Genomic DNA, 20,842 nt, shown 5'->3' with positions numbered 1-20,842 from the left:
TTAGTTAGCATGTCTGTGGTCCTAGTGCAAATGGTCACAGATAAGCTTGACTTTAGCATGTCTAAGGTCCTAGTGCCAATGGTCTCCTATAAGCTTGCCTTTAGCATGTCTGAGGTCCTAGTGCCAATGGTCTCAGATAAGCTTGCCTTTAGTTAGCATGTCTGTGGTCCTAGTGCAAATGGTCACAGATAAGCTTGACTTTAGCATGTCTAAGGTCCTAGTGCCAATGGTCTCCTATAAGCTTGCCTTTAGCATGTCTGAGGTCCTAGTGCCAATGGTCTCAGATAAGCTTGCCTTTAGTTAGCATGTCTGTGGTCCTAGTGCAAATGGTCACAGATAAGCTTGACTTTAGCATGTCTAAGGTCCTAGTGCCAATGGTCTCCTATAAGCTTGCCTTTAGCATGTCTGAGGTCCTAGTGCGAATGGTCTCATATAAGCTTGCCTTTAGCATGTCTAAGGTCCTAGTGCGAATGGTCTCAGATAAGCTTGCCTTTAGTTAGCATGTCTGTGGTCCTAGTGCAAATGGTCACAGATAAGCTTGACTTTAGCATGTCTAAGGTCCTAGTGCGAATGGTCTCATATAAGCTGCCTTTAGCATGTCTGAGGTCCTAGTGCCAATGGTCTCAGATAAGCTTGCCTTTAGTTAGCATGTCTGTGGTCCTAGTGCAAATGGTCGCAGATAAGCTTGACTTTAGCATGTCTGAGGTCCTAGTGCCAATGGTCTCATATAAGCTTGACTTTAGCATGTCTGAGGTCCTAGTGCCAATGGTCTCATATAAGCCTGCCTTTAGTATGTCTGAGGTCTTAGTGCGAATGGTCGCAGATAAGATTGCCTTTAGCATTTCTGAGGTCTTAGTGCTAATGGTCTCATATAAGCTTGCCTTTAGCATGTCTGAGGTCCTAGTGCCAATGGTCTCAGATAAGCTTGCCTTTAGTTAGCATGTCTGTGGTCCTAGTGCAAATGGTCACAGATAAGCTTGACTTTAGCATGTCTAAGGTCCTAGTGCCAATGGTCTCCTATCAGCTTGCCTTTAGCATGTCTGAGGTCCTAGTGCCAATGGTCTCAGATAAGCTTGCCTTTAGTTAGCATGTCTGTGGTCCTAGTGCAAATGGTCACAGATAAGCTTGACTTTAGCATGTCTAAGGTCCTAGTGCCAATGGTCTCCTATAAGCTTGCCTTTAGCATGTCTGAGGTCCTAGTGCGAATGGTCTCATATAAGCTTGCCTTTAGCATGTCTAAGGTCCTAGTGCGAATGGTCTCAGATAAGCTTGCCTTTAGTTAGCATGTCTGTGGTCCTAGTGCAAATGGTCACAGATAAGCTTGACTTTAGCATGTCTAAGGTCCTAGTGCGAATGGTCTCATATAAGCTGCCTTTAGCATGTCTGAGGTCCTAGTGCCAATGGTCTCAGATAAGCTTGCCTTTAGTTAGCATGTCTGTGGTCCTAGTGCAAATGGTCACAGATAAGCTTGACTTTAGCATGTCTAAGGTCCTAGTGCCAATGGTCTCCTATAAGCTTGCCTTTAGCATGTCTGAGGTCCTAGTGCGAATGGTCTCATATAAGCTTGCCTTTAGCATGTCTAAGGTCCTAGTGCGAATGGTCTCAGATAAGCTTGCCTTTAGTTAGCATGTCTGTGGTCCTAGTGCAAATGGTCACAGATAAGCTTGACTTTAGCATGTCTAAGGTCCTAGTGCGAATGGTCTCATATAAGCTTGCCTTTAGCATGTCTGAGGTCCTAGTGCGAATGGTCGCAGATAAGATTGCCTTTAGCATTTCTGAGGTCTTAGTGCGAATGGTCTCAGATAAGCCTGCCTTTAGCATGTCTGAGGTCCTAGTGCGAATGGTCTCAGATAAGCTTGCCTTTAGTTACCATGTCTGTGGTCCTAGTGCAAATGGTCGCAGATAAGCTTGCCTTTAGCATGTCTGAGGGGCGTGCAGAGAGCCTAGGCAACTAGAGCACTAACCCGCTTCAAATATGATAAGCACAGACAACGGGGGGACAAATTAAACAAAAAATATTGTGCAAAATAACAAAATATTGAACACATTTTGTAATAGTTTGTTTGTGCCAAAACCTAGCCCTGAACATGCTAAGAAAACATGCTAAGAAATCATACTTCGCACAAATGCACAGAGACCACCAAGGTATATGTGTTTAAATAATCAAACGCGCCAGCACAGTGGTGTGTAAACATCCCAACATTAACTGGATTAATATAGAAATCCTAATCCTCGATTAGCCATCTTTTAAAAGTGGAATCTAGCAATACTCGTCATAATTGAACAAACGTCTTGTAATAGATTAAAATCAGGTTAAAATATTAAGCCCTGGAGTTTAACATTATTTTGGAGCATGTACCATTTGACTCCATTCCAAATGACCCAAGATGCAAAAAAATAGCACAAATGAATTCTGTAGTTTGTATTATATTTTTTTTATTAGTACAACGTGTTGTTGTTTCAGCCCCATTACTGATGCATATGAGACCTACTCTAGAATATATTCACCTCTAGCAAGGATCTTGTCGAGTTTTCAGACAACCAGTAGTAGCGCTGCGAGGTAAAGAACTAGACACACTGATAAATAATTTCGAAGCACTAATCAAACAGGTAGTCGATAATCATCACGCTGTTCTGATTTTAAATTTCACTTCGTGCGTCTTTGATTTAGCATTTGCGGATTTCTGGATAGGGAAGTAATTATTCTCTTTTGTCGCCTTGTAACATTTTAAAGAGGAACCCGCTAAAGTCGTTAAAATGAGTGGATGAGCTGCTGCCTAACTTGAAATTTTGTGTCACATTTCGTTATTATCCATCCTATATTTCTGGTTCACCTTATTAATACCATCCGATTTTTAGTTACAATTCTTTCATTTATATTTTCTTTATTAATGATTTTGTGGATGTCTGAGAAAATGCTGAAGTATCTCTGTTCTAGCCTGCTGGTAGTTGTAATGCATCCTCTCTAAAGATTCTCTGTTCCCTGCTGCTCAGCTAGCGTGTGATGTAATGGAATGTTGGTGAGTGTCTGTAGGAGTGTCAGTTAGAGAAAATGGGTGTGAGAAGTGAGAACGCTGCTCCTAGTGGGGTATGGCCGAGTCAGTGTTTTGTGTCCCTGGTCCTGTGGACAGCCACGGCCCGTGGAGGGAGTTCGGTGGGGCAGAAAGGTGGGGCAGGGTGGGGGGGGGGGGGGGGGGGGCTAAAAACCGGAATATGAATATTTGGATGCAAGTTAACAATTTAATAAATACAACTAATTTCGTAGCGAGCCCTGCATCGCAAAATGCGATGCAGCGCGTGCTAAGAAATTAGTTTTATTATTTAAATTGTTTACTTGCCTCCAATTATCCATATTTCGGTTTGTAGCACCCCCCACCCTGCCCCTCCCCTGCCCCGCCTTTCTGCCCTACCGAAACTCCCTCCACGGGCCGGGCCGCGGCTGCCTGTGGAATGGTTACGCAGTAGAGGGTGAGTGATTTAAATGTGACCTTCGTCCTGCAAAGATGGGCAATAGAAGGCCCGTTGTAGTGTAATTGTCCGTGGTGCTGAACGAGTATGCTGTAGTGGGTAAGTGTACGAAATGTGACCTGGGACACGCGAAGGTGCACAGTAGAAGACCTGTTAGAGTGTGGTTATCCCTGGTCCTGCAAGACTATGCATTAGGGGACGGGCGTGCAGTGCTAGTCCCTAATCCTGCAAGAGTATGCAGTAAGGGTGTTTTTGTTCCATGGGCCTGCAAGGTATGCAGTAGAAGGGGAGCGTGTAGTATGTTTCTCAAATGTGTGTGCCGTAGAGGGCGTGTGCATTTCCCTGGTCCTGGCATGTATTTACCTATTCCTGCCAATATGAAAGTGTGCAGTAGAGGATGCGTTAACTGTGTGTCACTGGTCCAGCGAATGTGCACAGCAGGACGGCAAGTGCTGAAGATTTTGTTATTTGACCAGTCTGAATAATTTATAGGGCTTGAATCATTTATAGGACTTATAATTTTTAATATTTTCTATCTTCGGTTTCCTTTTGTGTTTTTATTATTTTTGCTGTTAGTTGTAATGGATCCCCTTTATAGATTCTCTGTTCCCTGCTGCTCAGCCAGTGTGTGATGTCGTGGAATGTTGATGAGTGCCTGGAAGAGTGGCCGTTAGAGAGAGTGGGATGAGGGGTGAGGATGCTGTTTATGGTGGGGTATTTACCATGTAACTTGTAACCTGTAGTCCAGTAACCTAAGCTATATCTTCTTTAATAAACCTACAACTTGTTAATCTACATGAACTGGCTACCTGACCCCTGCATAACAAGAGGGTATCTTTCAAATACAACACTCTCCTTACTAATTTAGTTTGAACAGACTCCGTCTAGTATCAGAGCATATGCCTAGTCACGTAGACCATGGACCTTGGGTCACACTACACCAAATCACCAGCATCACTCCAATTCTAAAAAATACAAGGTCTTTTGTGATGCAATATTTTCCGATTCAAAGTAGTCTATCGGGGTTCTTTGGCGATGGAAAATGCAGTATATTTAAATTCACCTCTATGCTTTCTCTTGTTACAGCCCATCAAAAACCCACCTCCAGGCAAGAAATACGTCCGCTGCCCTTGTAATTGTCTGCTTATCTGTAAGGATACGTCACGGCGAATAGGATGCCCAAGACCTAACTGGTATGTGCCAAAGGTGGTGGATCTAAAGTATAAACTCCGTCATCTTTCATTCATTATATAAGGACCCCTTTTGGCCATTCCTGCATCCTTGCTGTCCTACTTGTATTAAAAGGTCTGTGTCAGTCTTAGTTTCAGGAAGGAGCCAGAATGGCTGATTTTTGTTTTGGGCTGCTACTGCATTATTTACTTTTTGTAAAAGCTGCTAATGCTGCAATTGTGCAAATGTGTGCATGGTGGTGTCTGAGCTAAATTTAGTTTCTACAAATGCCATTTGCTTCCATCTCTGCTTCCGCTGTTCATTGCCGCTCCAGTAAGTTGGAAAGAATGATTTAAATGCTTTCTCCACAGCAGACGCATCATTAACCTTGGCCCAGTGGTACTAATTCCAGAGGAACAGCCAGCACAGTCGGCACTGCCAGTGGAGCCGGAAGGTACCAGAGTAGTGTGCGGACACTGTGGAAATACCTTTCTGGTAGGTAATTCAAGCCAGTCACAGGAATAAACACTTGTTTTGAATGGCAGTTTGTACCTGATCCAATTTATTGATGTTGGTCTGATATCCAGCAATGTATTTAGTTCCCTTTTTAAAGAAGCTTTCTACTCCAGCATTAAGGGGTCTCTGTTACCTGGCATTCTGCTGCTATATTACTCTGCCTGCTAGCCTGTACTCTTTCCTAAATAAAGTGCCATTACAATGCAAGCGTTTTCTATGCATATTTTCAAAGCATTGACCTTTACAATGCCTAATATTACATCATTGTACTTTACCACACATTGGACATGGTGATGACTGATACATATATATTCACTGAAAAAAATAAAGGTTACAGGGACGTTCTAGTTAAGCTGAGATTTCCCTCGTACAAACCCACAGACATTCAGCAGTTATGGCTACCTCCGCTAACCATAAATCATGCCCCCAATGCACTGCTTATGACTTCACATATTACATCACTCATTGCATCTCAAATGACCTCACAGATGACCTCATCCATAGAAACACTCCGATATCCACTTGCATTCCTAATACAGGATCTCGTTCACCCAATCCCGCACAACCACTCAAACGCATTGAGACACTTACCAACAATTACACACCTACTCACTGATCCAAAGAAGCACTCCTACATCAACTCTCCCATACAGCCACTAATGCAACCAGTAAGTCACATATATACCTATTGATGCACCTACACAGTCACCAATAGAGGTACTCGGGCATCTAGTTATGCACAAAGACACTGAAACGCCCACTCATACACCCATACTATGACTCACACACCTATTTGCTCACCCATACAGTCACTCACACAGCTGCTGACTCACTCATACATTTACTCACACACCAACTACCTTATACATATACCAACACCTGTGCTCACTCGCCTATACAGCCACTTACATAATCATTAACTCTCCATAGTCACTCGCACAGCCACTCAGTCACCCATCTATCCACTTACACGCCTATTCACATACCCATACAGCCACTCATATTCCTGTTCACTCAACCATAGAGACACTTACATAAGTGTTCACTCACCCATGGACTCTGTTATGCACCTGCTCATTCAACATTACAGCCACTGACACATTGGAACAATCACACATACACCCACTCATTCTCCATTGCTACCACATACACAGATACTCACTAAGCCATATGCATACTCACACACCTACTCACCCACCAGTCGCTCACACATACAAAAACTCCTACACACCCATTCACTCATGTTTACATTCTCTCACATACCCACTCACTTTTCTATACTCCCTATTAAGTACATTTTGGAAAACACTTCGACTCACTGGAGGATGTCATCAGTGGTGTCATTTGAGAGGTCATGAGTGATGTCAGTGACCATGTAATGAGTGATGTAATATGTGGTGTCATAAGCAGTGCATTGCGGGGGCGTGAGTTATAGTTAGCTGAGGTAACTATAACTACTGAATTTCTGTGGTTTTGTACGAGTGAAATGTCAGTCTTAACTATAACGTCCCTGTAACCTTCGTTTTTTTTGTTTTTTTTAGTGAATTCTTTTTTAAATTCTATATCCTTACTATAACGTCCCTATAACCTTTGGATTTTTCAGTGAATTTCTGTGTTTTTTTAAGTAGTAGTTACATATGCAGAGTGTTGGAGAAAGGGAGCGAGGCCTCTGACCAGATCACAGGAACCCTGTTGTGTAGGACGTACTGGAAGTACCAGAAGGGCTTCTTGCACCCAAAGGTCCTTCAGCATGTAAGAGGACTTCCTCCGGCAAACAGTTGTGCGCAAGGAGGCGTATTTGCAGAGTGGTGGAGAAAAGGGGCATTGCCTCTGAAGACCTCTTGGTAATCCTGCTGTCTGGGACTTAGTGGAGGTAAACAGAAGAAGTTCATGGCCCCCAAGGCTTCCAAGTGGACTTCATCCCAAAACCACCAGTGTGCCAGGGGGCATGTTTTAAGAGTAGTGGAGAAAGGGAGAGAGGCCTCTGGTGACTTGCTGGTCCTGCTTTGAATTATTTTCAATTTTTTTTTTTACGTGAGGAGACTGCTTGTCCCCCCTCCCTTACCTGGGCTGAATTGGGCCCCGGACACCCCATCCCCCCATCCCCCTGTACCCAGCCTCTTAAAAAAATTAAAATAACAGGAGGGGGGCCATGCGGCCCCACTTCAGTCCTATTTCGGGCCCTGGTACCCCATCCCCCGGGGCCCGGCTTGTAGTGTGGGAGCTCTGGTACCCTCCAGGGCACCCACTTAGTACAGTTAAGGGACTGCAGAGGGAGCATCAAGGCTTCTTTGGTCCCTGCTGGTTCCCTGCCTCCTGCGGGAGCCTGCATTACTGTGACGGAGAGAGAGAGCTACTGACATCCAGCTCCCTCTCTGTCAAACTAATTTTGCTCCGCTGTGAGCAAGCGAGGGCACAATGCTCTCAATCGGGAAGTGTTGGCGGCAATTTTGGGACTCAGACTCCGCTAAGTTCCCCCAAAAAATAAAAAATAAAAAAAAGGGGGCAGGATAGGAATATCCTGAACCCCTGGTCCTGATGCTGGCCTCTCACAGGATCTCTGCCTGGGCCAAAAAGTATTTTTGAATTGTGCCATGATTTTGCGGCGAATTTGTGAAGTTGTGGCAAAATTGGACAAAAAACAAGCATGATCTCCTGCACTTGTTTGTATTTTAGCCTCTGGGTGGGCCAAGTCCAGGGGACATATGTTAATATATATTATGGAGAGGGAGGTTGCATGCTGCCCTGCTTCCCATTGTCAATATTGGCCCCAGGGACTACCACCTCCCCAGGGCCAGCCCAAATTAATATATTGGTGTAGGGTTGGGTCTGCACAGCCCTCCATTTACTGCCCTGGGGACCACCAACACCTTACCAAGGCTTAGTTATATTTTGAAGGCGGAAGTGGGCCATCCCTATATCCTGAGGTGCCTGCCCTCTGGACATAGTAGTTTGCGGTCACTTGCTCCCCTCAAGGAAGAGCAAACTGTAAGTAGGTGGGAGAAAGGAGAACTGTTACCACTTTCTGGGAGCGGACTTTTCATTTGTTTTGGGCAGGAAAAACAGATGACGGAATTGCTCCTGCAAGCAGGGAGCCAAATGTTTGGCTGCTCCGTGCGCGCAGGAGTAATCCGTCTCCTGCTGGAGGTGAGGAGACGGCAGGGACCGCAGTGGCATTAGGCCCTCTTCGCCCCACTCCCCCACGGCCCCAATTTTCTGGACTTATGTAAATGGGCCAGTTGGGTTCCATTCTGGCCCTGTTGCTCATTTTACAGAAATAAAGCCTTAACGGCAAGCACTTGCAAATATAAATGTAGCATGTGCCCCAGTTGAAGCTCTACTTCTGTAAGGGACAAATAATCCTAACTTTCTGGGCTTGATGAAGGCAAAGTATGTGTTTTCCCTACAAATCCACATCCAAAACCGATCTGAAATTCCAGGTAAAGGTGAAGGGGAATACATTAGTGATCTATCTGAGCTAATCTGTAGTGACTGTGACAAGGGGTTCTTTCATGGCCTCTCCTGGTGAGACCAGAGTCCATCGTTCTCCCCTTGCATTACTACGAGTATTCAAATGTGCAAATCACTTAGAACCTTACCTGTTTGGACCCGTCCATTCACCTTAGTAGTATGCAAACGTGTTCCCTACTTTTACCAGGATGATGGACAGCTTAAGAAGAGGTCCGCCGGTGTGTTTCCCGCCGATTTTGATGTGTTCTTAATGCAGAGGAATATGAGGGCATCTCCACCAAACAAATAAGCATTTGCTTCATATAGGTAAGAGAAAGTACAGTTGTTTGGTGGAGATTTACCTCTTTGTAGTCTTGTTGTCTTCTCTATAGGAAGATTCATGTTATCACAGATTTCTGGATAATGATGCATGAGGAACAATCACATTGCCGAAACGAACACAAGGTCGCTGGAGACATTTCCCTGTAGTCCATTCTGCAGCTGTAGTATAGAATACACACTGGACATTTACCCAGTGAGGTCGCAGTTACTAATTAACAAGTGGAAAGTACTCCAGTTGGGTAGACATTTTTTGTAAAACTGTGGACTCTTGTTGGACAAACGGGCATGTGAGGATCCTTTTGGGTTCTGATGCTCATTTCACAGAATTAAACCTCAACGACAAGCACTTACAAATATAACCATAGCAGGTGCCCCAGTTGAAGCTCCACTTCTGTGAAGGACAAATTATCCTAACTTACTGGGCTAGACAAAGGCAAAGCAAGTTTTTTTTCTCAGCAGTTCCCCATTCAAAAACGATCTGAAAACTTCAGTTCGATAAATGCATTGTTGCTCTTTTGAGGCAATCTGTAGTGACTGTGGCGAGTGGGTTGATTCTTGTCCTCTCCTGGTGAGAGCAGAGTCCATGGTTCTCACCTTTAAATTACTCTTGAGTATACAAATGTTCAAAATCACCTGGAAGACTCGCTTATTTGGCCCCGCCCCATTCACTTTAGTAGTATGCAAAAGGTCTTCCCGCCTTTTGCCAGATGGGCAGCTTACCAAAAGGTCCCCCAGTGCCTTTCCCGCCAATTTTGGGGATGCCTTCTTGATGCAGTGAACACGAGGACATCTCCACCCAACAAAGAAGCACTTACTTTATGTAGTTAAGAGGAAATACCCATGTTTGGTAGAAATTCACCTCTTTGTAGTGTTCTTATCTTCTCTTTAGGAGAATTCATGTTATCCCAGATTTCTGGGAGAACACGCTTGAGTAACAATCACGTTGACTAAATTCAACACACAGAAGTTCACTGGAGACATTTCCTCCTGGTGCATTATGCAGCTGTAGTGTAGAATATGCACTAGATATTTAGATAATGAGTTAGCACTTACTAATTAACCAGTAGAAAGTACTCTAGTTGGGTTGATATTTTGAGCAAAACTGTGGACTTTTGATAAAGTGGCAAGTGAGGTTCCGTTCCGGCCCAGTTCACTCCCACAGCTACTTACACACTCACACAGACCCTCAGACACCAACTCACACACCCATTCTGCCACTCTCACATCTACTCACAGACCCTCACACCTACTCACACACCCAACCATACAAACAGTCACTAATACATGCACACACCCACAAAGCCACTCACATACCCCCTCATACTCATACTGCAACTTACACACAAACAAAATCAACCACATACCCACTTACAGACCCAGACAGCCAATCACACACCCACTCACAGGCCCATACACTCATTCACACACACACATGCAACCACTCACAAATCCACTCACACACAATCACAGCTACTCACATACCCACTCTCAAACCCATACAGCCACTCACACACCCTCTCGCCGACTCAAATCTACTCACATTCCCACTCGTATACCTATACAGACATACACACACAGTCACAGACCAATACAGCCACTCAAGCACCCAGTCCCCAACCCATTCATCCACGCTCACACCCACTCACAGACCCATATAGCCACTCACAGACCCATATAGCCACTCACGCACCCACTCACTGACCCATACTGCCACACACTCACTGACCTACAGCTACTCACACACCCGCTCTCAAAGGTTACAGGTTACAGGTTACAGTTGGAAAATAAAATTTAATAAATCTTTGAAATTCACTGGAAAAAACTAAGATTACACGGATGTTGTAGTTGGGAAATAACATTAAAAAAATTTCAAAATTCACTGGAAAAAAACAAAGGTTAAAGGGGCGTTCTAGTTAGGTGCAGATTTCACAAGCACAGAACCATAGAAATTCAGGAGTTATAGCTTACTATAACTTACGCCCCACAATGCACTGCTTATTACCTCACATATTGCATCACTCATGACATGGTCAGTGACATCACTCATGAACATCTCAAGTGACAGCACTGATGATTGAACACAGGCAAGAGCCCAAAGAATGATTCAGTTGTTTGCTTGTGCCAGGTAATAGGGAGGTTCTAGAGCTCCATGGGCAAACTTGAAGCAATGTTTTCAGTTTATTTTTGAATGGCAGATTCTGCTATTCAAATTTGATTAGTGTTATTATTCCACATTCTGGGCTGTAAGGCTAATATTTTTCTGTTTGGTTTAGTTCTTGCTTCATTTTGTCTCCAGTTTGATGATATCCTGGTGAAGTGCTATCTGCATAGTTGGGTAGTTTCTTGTCCAGGCATGTTGAGGAATAGTGTAGGATTCTCTTGGTGTTGCAGCTGTCCTTGAACAGGATACAAGCCTGGAGAATGAGCAAGTGTACTTCTCCCAATGTGGGAATGAAGTGTTTGAACTAGTTTAGACCCTTAACAAGACATGCAACAGTATGTAGGATGCCTTTCAGGGCTGCTAGGCTGGGGGTTCATTTAGCACTGTTTCATCCATCCAAGAGGGAAAGTATGAAGTCTTGCACAGTTGTTTTGTAATTGGTTTCTAGAAGAAACGGTTTCACTTTGGTCCGGAGGGAGAGCTGGTACTTGGCTGTCAAATGTTTCTTAGTGATGTATTCATTGATTGGAAGATCAATATCAAATATAAGATGCTTGCCTTGCAACAACTCCGCTTCTAAATCGGCACCACCATTCAATCCAGGTCTGTGGCCCACCAGTTGGAGCAGATTTAATCATGGCATTACAAATAAAGGTTGAACCTGCTGCGCCATTACGACACTGCTTATGAAATATTTCCGCCATCTCAGTATTCTAAGTATTTTCCACAATAACCAATACTAGATGTGTCAAAAGGTAGAAGGATTCACTATACTGAAGCATTAATGTCCAGAAATTACAGTAGTCTCCCTGGTCTTCAGAGACCAATTTTCAATACCTCTGTGAATTCCAGGCAGCAGTATGAACAACAGTTTTTAGAAACTTGCTGTTTTTTTATACGCCACTTTTAGTAACAAAGCACGGTATGATAGTGTCTGTGAATCAGAAAGATCCACATTTCAGTTGTATTTATTGTACAGCACTGATGCAGAGAATGTTTCGTATTTATTCAGAATTCATAGTTCTTCTCTGAATGTAGTATCCAGATTAAAGTTATTTGGGATAGATGGAATTTCTAGGTTATCCCAATACATTTTCGTAGCCTAGTAACAATTTATGGCAACCAAGACAAATGTAATTCTAACAATTTTAACAGTAATAGTATTGATGATCCTATCCATTCATTCTGAGAATTTTACTTTCTAATCTAAGACAAACCCAAAATATGATCTGATAGAGAGTTCCCATGAATTGTATAATGCTTTCCCAAATCTGTGTCCTAACTGCTTTTGCTCTCTCAGACCTATAGTCAATAGTTTATTGTTTAATTAAATAAAACCTTAATAAAATTCAAATAAAATTTCAGTTTAAAAGACAATATAAAGATAATACTTCCAAATTGTTAAAAACTAAATTTAGCTTTCATCGTTCGCTTATGCAATTAATTTCCTTATAGAATTTAATATGGCTACAACCACTGACTAACATATAAGTTTACAACCTCGATCGTGATGTCTCAGGAATTTGGGCAGCTTACTAATCATTTGTTGATCTGTTGGTTCTAGTCTTTTCATTATAGCAACTCTAAAGGACCTTATTCCTCTATCAATGTAGTAGCGTGGATCGGGCTGACTGTAGTTTCGGACAAATACATATTACGTGTATAAAATCTTGTTTTTTGCTGCTGCAGAGACAGCATGTTGTTGACCCTTTGTATACCCAGCTCTGTTGGTCCGCTATGGACAAGAACTTTCTGAAGCGTAATGCCATTCGCAGGTTATTTTGCGCAAGAACCACACTGCACACTGTTACTTGAAGCGGAAAAGGCCATTTTATTAGGACAAGATTGCAATGCTTTAGACTTTATTACAATGTACATGAATGCAAAAATATACTTTCCCCACCCCATTCCGACTCATTCTCCATTCCTCCTTCTCAAAACCATCTCACCTGTTTGGCTCTTCCCCATTCACTCGGTGACCTCCTTTCTCTCCCCATTCTCACCTTTGCTTGCCCTCCGAGCATCCTCTGTTGAATTACCTTCATTGCCTCCGCTATCAGTCACCCGTGTACTGTTCTCCCCCCCTGAGGGGTGGATCCGCCCGTATGTGACTCACCACCCCTCCAAAGTACCGCCAACCAGGGAACCCCCATAGATCCCTGCGCAATCCCTCTCACCTGTACCTGCGTCTGTCAATAGCCTCCTCTCCCTTCGACTCACTCTGCTGCAAGGCCCAAAGTCATCCCAGTGACCAAATCGCCCCCATTATCCGCTTCATTGCACCATGTCCCGCACCATGTCCCCCTCCATGTATTATAGAATAAAGCCATACCCACGATATCCCAGCATACGTCTGTCTCCCACCTGTATTCTCAGATCGGGGCAACTCCTTATTTTTTATAACACATTGTCAACCGTCCAGGCCACAAACCCCCAAATACATCCCGCAGATTTCCTCATCATTGTACAGCCTTTGTGCAAACCGGCTAGTTCGCCTCCTCAGTCAGTCCATGCCCAGGAGAAGGGGCCACCTCCGCCAGGCGACCGCCTGGGTCCTGCTCCACTCTCAACTCCTGTAGTAGAAACGAATAATTAGTCCTACATGAAGTGTATCCCTCATCCCTTAGCCCCTGTTTGGCAAGTGTCCAGTCGCCACAACGTCACAGAAACACCTTGTCGTACACCCGTAGCCCTGAACCTGCAGCCGCTCCCCCCCTCAACCCCCCCAGGGCACTTCATCTGCCACCGCTGCGGCCGCCCCCATAACGCACAATTGTGCACCACCGTAGGCAGCCCAACCCAACAGCCCGGCCTCCGCATGAAGCCTAGAACGACCTGCAGAAATGAAATCCCACCTTCCACCTTCACAGAAGACAACACCCCCAGAACTACGCCTTCAATCTCAAGCCAATAATCTTGGTGCCCTTAAACACTGCCCCCCAACCTTAACCACTAAACCTCACCCCAATGCCGGTCACCCAGACACACCAACCTCACAACGCGCCTCAAAAGCACCAAAGTCGCCCTGCTTGAGAATCATGTGCCCCATTATATACCCCAAAGCACGCCAGGTGCCAGAACACCAGTCACCCTAGGCACCGCTTATTCAGCCGCTGTTCCACATTGACCAGAGCAACCCACCTCCAGGGGGAAACTAACGGACTCCCAGGGCCCCTGTAACTTTTGAGAATAGTATATTGCCAGAGTCTTTCGGCCACTGCAACGCGCGCCGTCTCCACCTGCACCACACATCCAAAAACCATACCTGCTCATACCCTGATGCGTACATGCCTTCTGCTGCACCATTTGGCCTCACACTCTGCGTGCCCACAAAAAAATCCTCGCCAGACACCCTGCCTAAAACCCCCCTCATGTGTAGTACTCTCAGACCCGACATGCTGTAAAGCCGCCTACATCCCAGAGCCCCACGCGCTTCACACCCTTAGCCATCCTCTTTTCGGTAAAGTGTGTGTGTAGAGGGCTCTGATACCCACGGGTCCAGCCACTGCTATAAAAAACTGTACTTAAATAAATAAATAACAGGTGAACAGCGTATCAGTCAAAACCCGTCTCACACTACAGCGCAAACCTCAAGCCATACCACTCGTACGCCCGTCTTCAGCACCTGCGGCATTAGTGTCAGCCATCCATGTCCCCAGCCCCTGCGGGACGGGCCCCCATCGCAGCCGCCTAAACCCGCTCTGGTGTCCTTGGACCCGTGCAACCCCCCCTCCGCCACCACCACCAGAACAATTCCTGCATCTGCGCCAGAGTCCCGGCTTTCTCACATACGCAATTGAGCGCCATGGACCCATGGCCTCAAATAACCGAGATGGACTTCCTAGCCTCATCGATCCCCTGCACGTCAGTGGATTAACCAAATCTCTGCTTTGTAAGTCAACCCAGCCTAATGGCAACCAGTTTGTCAGCATGCCTCAGCTGCGGGCAAGGCCCATACAGTGTGTGTACGGCCCCCCCCTGTCGCTTATTCCACCCATAACTGCTTGCGTGGCAGCCGGCACCTCAGGCTCCCCAGCGCGCCTCTCGCTCTGAGAATGCCCCGTGACCCCTGGTAAAGAATTTCAACCATGCTGAACTGATAAACATCATTACCTAACATTCTAATCCAGCAAGTGGCGTGCTCCCATCAGTCCTCTACCCGTCACTCGACCCCCAAACAGTTCTCCAGCAGCCTGCCGTCGCAGCACCTCTATCCACCCTCCTCCATCACCGCCCAATGCACCCCCGCCAACCCGCCGTAGACCCTCCGGCCGTGCAGCTCCCCCCTCCATTGCCCCATCCATAAACCCGTACCGGAGAGTCCGTCCATGACCTCCTTCTCTTGCTCAGGTGCTGGTGTTCCCCGTCGTCGTCATCATCCCCCTGCACTTGTCTGCAGCCGTACTTGTCTCCTAGAGCAACACAAAACAGTCCAGTTACCTGGAACCCTCCCCTCCCGCCCTCCATGGCGACCCCACTCAACCGCTGTCCCATTCACACTGCATCTTTCATTCCACAAACCCACTCCCTACCTCTACGGCATCCCACCACATCCATGTCCACAAACCCCCACACATCCGCAGACCTCCATGCCGCATGCCAACTGTCACTCACACTTTGGTCGAAACTTCCCAAACAAATTCCATATCGCAGAAATGTTCATGGTGCGCGATCCCACGTTGGAGGGGCAGTCCGCCGCGGACACCCCTACTGCTTCCGGCCAGCGTCCTGAGGCCGTCGTGCGCCCCGCTGGCATCCCCTTTACTGCCGGAACAATACCAGTCCTGGCTCCCTGCCCTGCCCCCCCTCCCCCCCACACACACACACACCGGATCGCTCCAACCAGGTGAAGCCTGAACACCGCTGGGCCTCGCGCCGTGCTGGCTGTCCCTCACCCCTACTCATAGTGCCCCAAAAAACACCACCTGTGTGCCCCGACCGCATCCCAATGGCCCTCCCACTCAGCAACCCCCTAAGCAAGGCCCCCGCAATAACTAGCATAGACGCACTCCAGTGGTGTCATTCACCATGACTGGAATAGATCATCCAATACTTCCACTTATATCCATTGGATTCACTGTATGCAGGAGAAGAATATGCATTTCAGCCCCCTGGGCCTTCCCCACGCCGCCTCCCGACATGTGCCCCCCCATATTCCCCCCCCCCCCCCCCCCCCCCCAAAGGAGTGTCGGTCCGCGGTAGTGGGCCCATACATTCTAATCTGTGCAGCAGTGGCCCCCGCCACGCCGAGATCGGGCCCACGTATGATGCAGCTGACCCTGTTCCGAGTCCCCCCACCGCCCTCCAAGGCAGCCAGCTCGCCACCAGTATCGGGCTGAGTTGTGCCTGAGCCCGCCGTTAGCCGCCGGTCCTCCCTCCCAGACACGACCAGTCCCGGCCAAAACGAATCACGCCGCGCGCCCCGCCCGCCAAGGGGCCGCCTCCTGCCCAGCACCAGTCCGCGTGCGCCACATGGCCGCCCCACCTCCCACAGGCAAGGCATGTCAAAGGCAGCGTGTATCGCATAGGCGGGAGAACGCACAACAGGACCTGCCACTCACCAAAAACTCATACCGGATGCCAAAAGCTGGGTGCCCTCACCGTACTAGTCGCTGCCATATCTCCAGAATGCGCCTGACGACACTGCCCAACACCTCAGCGACCCCCTCACATGCCCGCAGACCACCCCCGTCACCTGCCCGATGAGCACACCGACTGCAGCCCCTCCCACCGGCCCTCTCTGCCCCGCACCGCAGGCAGCAGACCCTAGCAGGTCATCAGAGCCCCCAGAAAACTTCCCCGCACACCACCCTGAAAACCGCAGCTACAAAAACAAAACTCCCGGCTGATCGACAAATCGACCCCTGCCCCCAACCACCCACCTACCGACCAAAAAGTATTCCTAAGACAGTTTTCCTATGTCCTACCCGGTGGTGCTCAGGTGTTAGAAAGAGGCTGTTTCTCCACTCCCAACACCCTTTAAGTTTTTCCAGATCCCGCCCCTTCCCCTTGCCCCTCTAATCCCACCCCCACCTTGTCCTTCCAGTCTTTGCGCAAATTCCCCAGGGGAAGACTGGTCTGCGACCTTCACTTCCCCTGGGGGCCGCATTGGTATGCTGAAAAGGTAAGATTTAGGTAGGCTGCTGGTGTAAGGGTATTATAATTATTGATCACCATTCAAGCGTGAGATCTATGAGAGAAGATGTTTTTATCTGTTAACAGAGAGTGAAATTTAGCAGCTTTATTTATGACTTGTTTGAACGTTATGAATGGCAGGTTCTTATTCCACAGCTCCTCCAAACTTTTAGTTGTTAATGCTTTTTGCAAGTATTAATAAAACGCTGATTTTTTTAATCTCTTTTCCAAGTTCAGTCCACAGTGCTTCATTGAGCTCGGAACGCCCTATATTTTGTTTGAGTCTTTACCAGACCTTTATTGTGGAGTACATTCTCCCTGTCGTTTCATTAGTCAACCCAAATTCTAGCCGGACTTGCGCCAGGGGAAGCAGAATGTGGCAGTTGGAAAACATTTTTGTAGGTGGTTACTTAGATTTGCATCTTTGCCATGTAAAGCAATGCTTGAGAAACAATTGATTGACAGAATGCTGGACAATGCAATCATTTGCCCCCAGTCACAAGTATCTGGGTTAAATCCATCTTTCTTTTGATCACCACACCACCCCAGTTTGGACCCAGCCATTTGCAAATCAGTCTTGACCCTGTTCCTTATGGGAACAGTCCAGCCCGAACTGCCAAGCCAGGACCTCCCTGGACCAGAAACGAGCATCCTGGGACCGGTTTCAGGGAGTCACCATTCATCACCCAGGCTAACGTGAATCCAGTGGTGCAGTGAGCACAAAGAAACATTTGATGGACGGAATGCTGGACAATGCAAAATTCACCCCAGTCACAAGGATCTGGGTTAAATCCATCATTCTTTTGCTCACCAAAAGCAATGCTGACATATGATATTGTTGGTAACATTTTTGCAGATATTACTTACTTACTTTCAGCTTTCGGGGAGATCCACTTGAAATCTTGAGTATAATTCCCAGATATCAGTCTGAGTTCTATTAACTTCACATTCTGACCTACCTCTGATTTAGGAGAGGCTACCCCCGAAGGGGGCTTCACGGGCTCGTGCCATAATGGCTGGCGGAGACCCGGAAAAAGCCAGTTTGTGCTGCCTAAGTGCGCCCAGCAACAAAGGGGGATTTTACCCCTCCTTGGGCAAGAGTGCACTCCAAAGGTGGCGTGAAAAGACTTGGCCAATAGGTAGCCAGGTGATTTTTTGAACCCCCCCCCCCCCCCAATGGGGTGACACGGCCACATGGCTGGAGGTGACAATGTGGGGTTAGAATCGCACCGCAGACACAGCACAGGTTAGTTTTGGATGCTGGGGGTGGTATGCTGATCAACTTTTGAGAGGAGATTCATGGAAGGTTTGCGTACCTTCACCGAATACCAAAATAAGAGTCCCCACTTATGAACTGGGTTCATAAAGCAGAGATGAAAAAGAAAGGGCAAGACTCGAAGAAAGAGAAGTGTAAGGTGGTGAACAGAAGAGGCGTGAGCTGGAATCGAGAGTAAGCAGCCTTGGTATTTGGCCAACCTGGTGTTCAGCAGTGCTGCTGGCAGCGTCTAAAAAAAAAAACATTGGGTCCCTAAACCTATTTATTTACTTTTTTACAAATGAAGTACTGGAAATAGCCCTGGAAACAGTACTAGAAGAAGACCAAAAGAGAAATGAAGAGTGGGTGGATCGAAAAGAAACATATTCTTCCTGGTTTTATGTAGCTTGTGCACATTGTACAGTAATTAAGTCACATCCAGTACAAGGACTGAGAAGTACCCCCAATGATCTGGAAAGTAGACACCCCTTCCTCACAATCAGACAGCAGCTGTCGTTTTTTGGCCCTTGTGTCAGCACTCAGAGCAGTGGATTCAACGGAAAGAGAACATGCGCTCCATCAGAAAGCTTTGGTACAAAATAATTGGCACTAGTAAGCAGTGCACAATATAGTTTGTTAGTCTCAGATCATCGGGAAATGTCTGAGTACATCCACCGGCCTCTCAAGTACTGTTACTTGCACTTGCAATCACAGTCCTACTCATAGCCGGTTAGCCTCACATAAAAATTCCAGTGATCCGTGGTGTACAATGCATGCCACTCTCTGGCCTGGTAGAAGCATCAGAATTAGCTTCAGTTTCGGAGTGGATTAGTAGCACAGCAGAAGGGGTGGTGAAAATATATTTAGTCCCAGACCAGAGGCGCAACTAGAACCCAAATTTGGGGGGGGGGGGCGTGAGGGGGGGTTGCTTATTCTTCCAGCAATAGGCAGGGTGGAGATGAAGGGGTGAAAAAACAACAAAGCCTCGTTAACACGTAAATGGTCTTTTAAAGACCTGTGAAGTACTCGGGTGCGGCTGCAAATAAGACGGTCACCATCCCGGGAAGCTGTTTCAGCCCAGGCTGACGCTCACGAGGGGGCGGGGGGGGCAAGGAGTGGCGCTCCAGGGGGTGGGGGGGCAAGTGCCCCTTCTTGCCCCTCCTTGCGGACGCCCCTGTAGGTCAGCGTTCCTGAAAGGGGGCCGGATTGCCCCTTGTCTGGATCATTGCGTGCCTCCCATTAGACTATCACTGGGAGACCAGGGTTCTTACTATAGCCTTATAGAACGCCGTAGAGGGCTATACCGGCTATTAAAGGCCCTCTCCAGTGTTCAAGGCCCCGAGCCGAAGGCGAGGGCCTTTAACAAGGGAGAGGGACTTTAATAGCGGTATAGCCCTTCTACGAAGGGCTATAAGGCTATTAGAACATTGTCACTAGAGGACTGAATGTTCTAAAAAAAAAACAAAGCCTTTTGGGAGCGTGAGGGGATTGGAATCCCCTCAGGCTCTCTGAACCCTTTGTTCACAGCCAGAGCTGTGAACAAAGAAACATTGGAATGTTGGAGTTCCAGGCTTATACCAGCCATTATAAGCCCGGAGCACTCCATTGTTTTCAATGGAGCTCCCAACATTCCAATGTTCTAATCTTGATTAAAATACCACGAAGGAACCAGGTTCGAGTCCCGGCGTGGGTTAAACATGCTGTGACCATGGGCACATCCGTGCAAAAAAAAAGCTGCAAACATGCATTTGGGCGGCCTTGGTACTGCAGGGTATGTTGAATGTGCCCAAAAAATAAGGCCATTTAACTATTAGTACAGGCTTTGTCGTTTCATACCAATTGTAAGCGGATCGTGTACTTCCAATCGAATTACACCTTTAAATTGCAAACACGCTCCAGACATTTACGTTCGCAATTAGAAAGGGAACAACAGCCTGGGTGAGCTCGCCGGGGTGTTTGGTTAACAGGCTGTCCCAGGCAGAACACCCATCCTCCAACAAAAAATTGAATTATTTTGATGGCTTGCGCTAGGAAATTGATTATTCGAGTTGAAGCAGCCGAGCGACTTTGCACAACTAGACTGCACGGAAAGGTACAAGTTCATTATTGTATATCCGGGCCTAATTTTCAATGGCCTCATGTCTCAGAACAAGGTTCCTGGGTTGGAATGCGTTCAACTGGCAACCGCAGTCCACTGGCTAACCAATGGCACAGGTGAGGGATTGTGATTTACTAGAGCGAGACATCGAAAGTTAACAAAATCATCATCATTCAAAGCTAATGGCTCTTATTCCGAAATATGCCAAATATCCAAAGTATACCATGACAAGTCGATTCCAAGCGTC

General features: G+C 46.7%; 1 protein-coding gene across 1 annotated transcript in view; it reads left to right on the top strand.

Moving 5' to 3' along the window:
* Positions 1 to 20,842, top strand: part of PIP4P2 (phosphatidylinositol-4,5-bisphosphate 4-phosphatase 2) — a 347,658-nt gene that overhangs the window by 144,843 nt on the left and 181,973 nt on the right. Inside the window, exons 3-4 of the mRNA XM_086965980.1 lie at positions 4,555 to 4,661; positions 5,010 to 5,133. Of these exons, the coding sequence (XP_086822106.1) occupies positions 4,555 to 4,661; positions 5,010 to 5,133 (231 nt within the window). The remainder of the gene's footprint in view (positions 1 to 4,554; positions 4,662 to 5,009; positions 5,134 to 20,842) is intronic.

The sequence above is a fragment of the Lissotriton vulgaris genome, chromosome 4_1 (assembly GCF_964263255.1).
Source record: "Lissotriton vulgaris chromosome 4_1, aLisVul1.2, whole genome shotgun sequence".
NCBI lineage: Eukaryota > Metazoa > Chordata > Amphibia > Caudata > Salamandridae > Lissotriton > Lissotriton vulgaris.
Note: the sequence above shows the minus strand (reverse complement) of the source record. Positions and strands in the feature narration are given on the sequence as shown.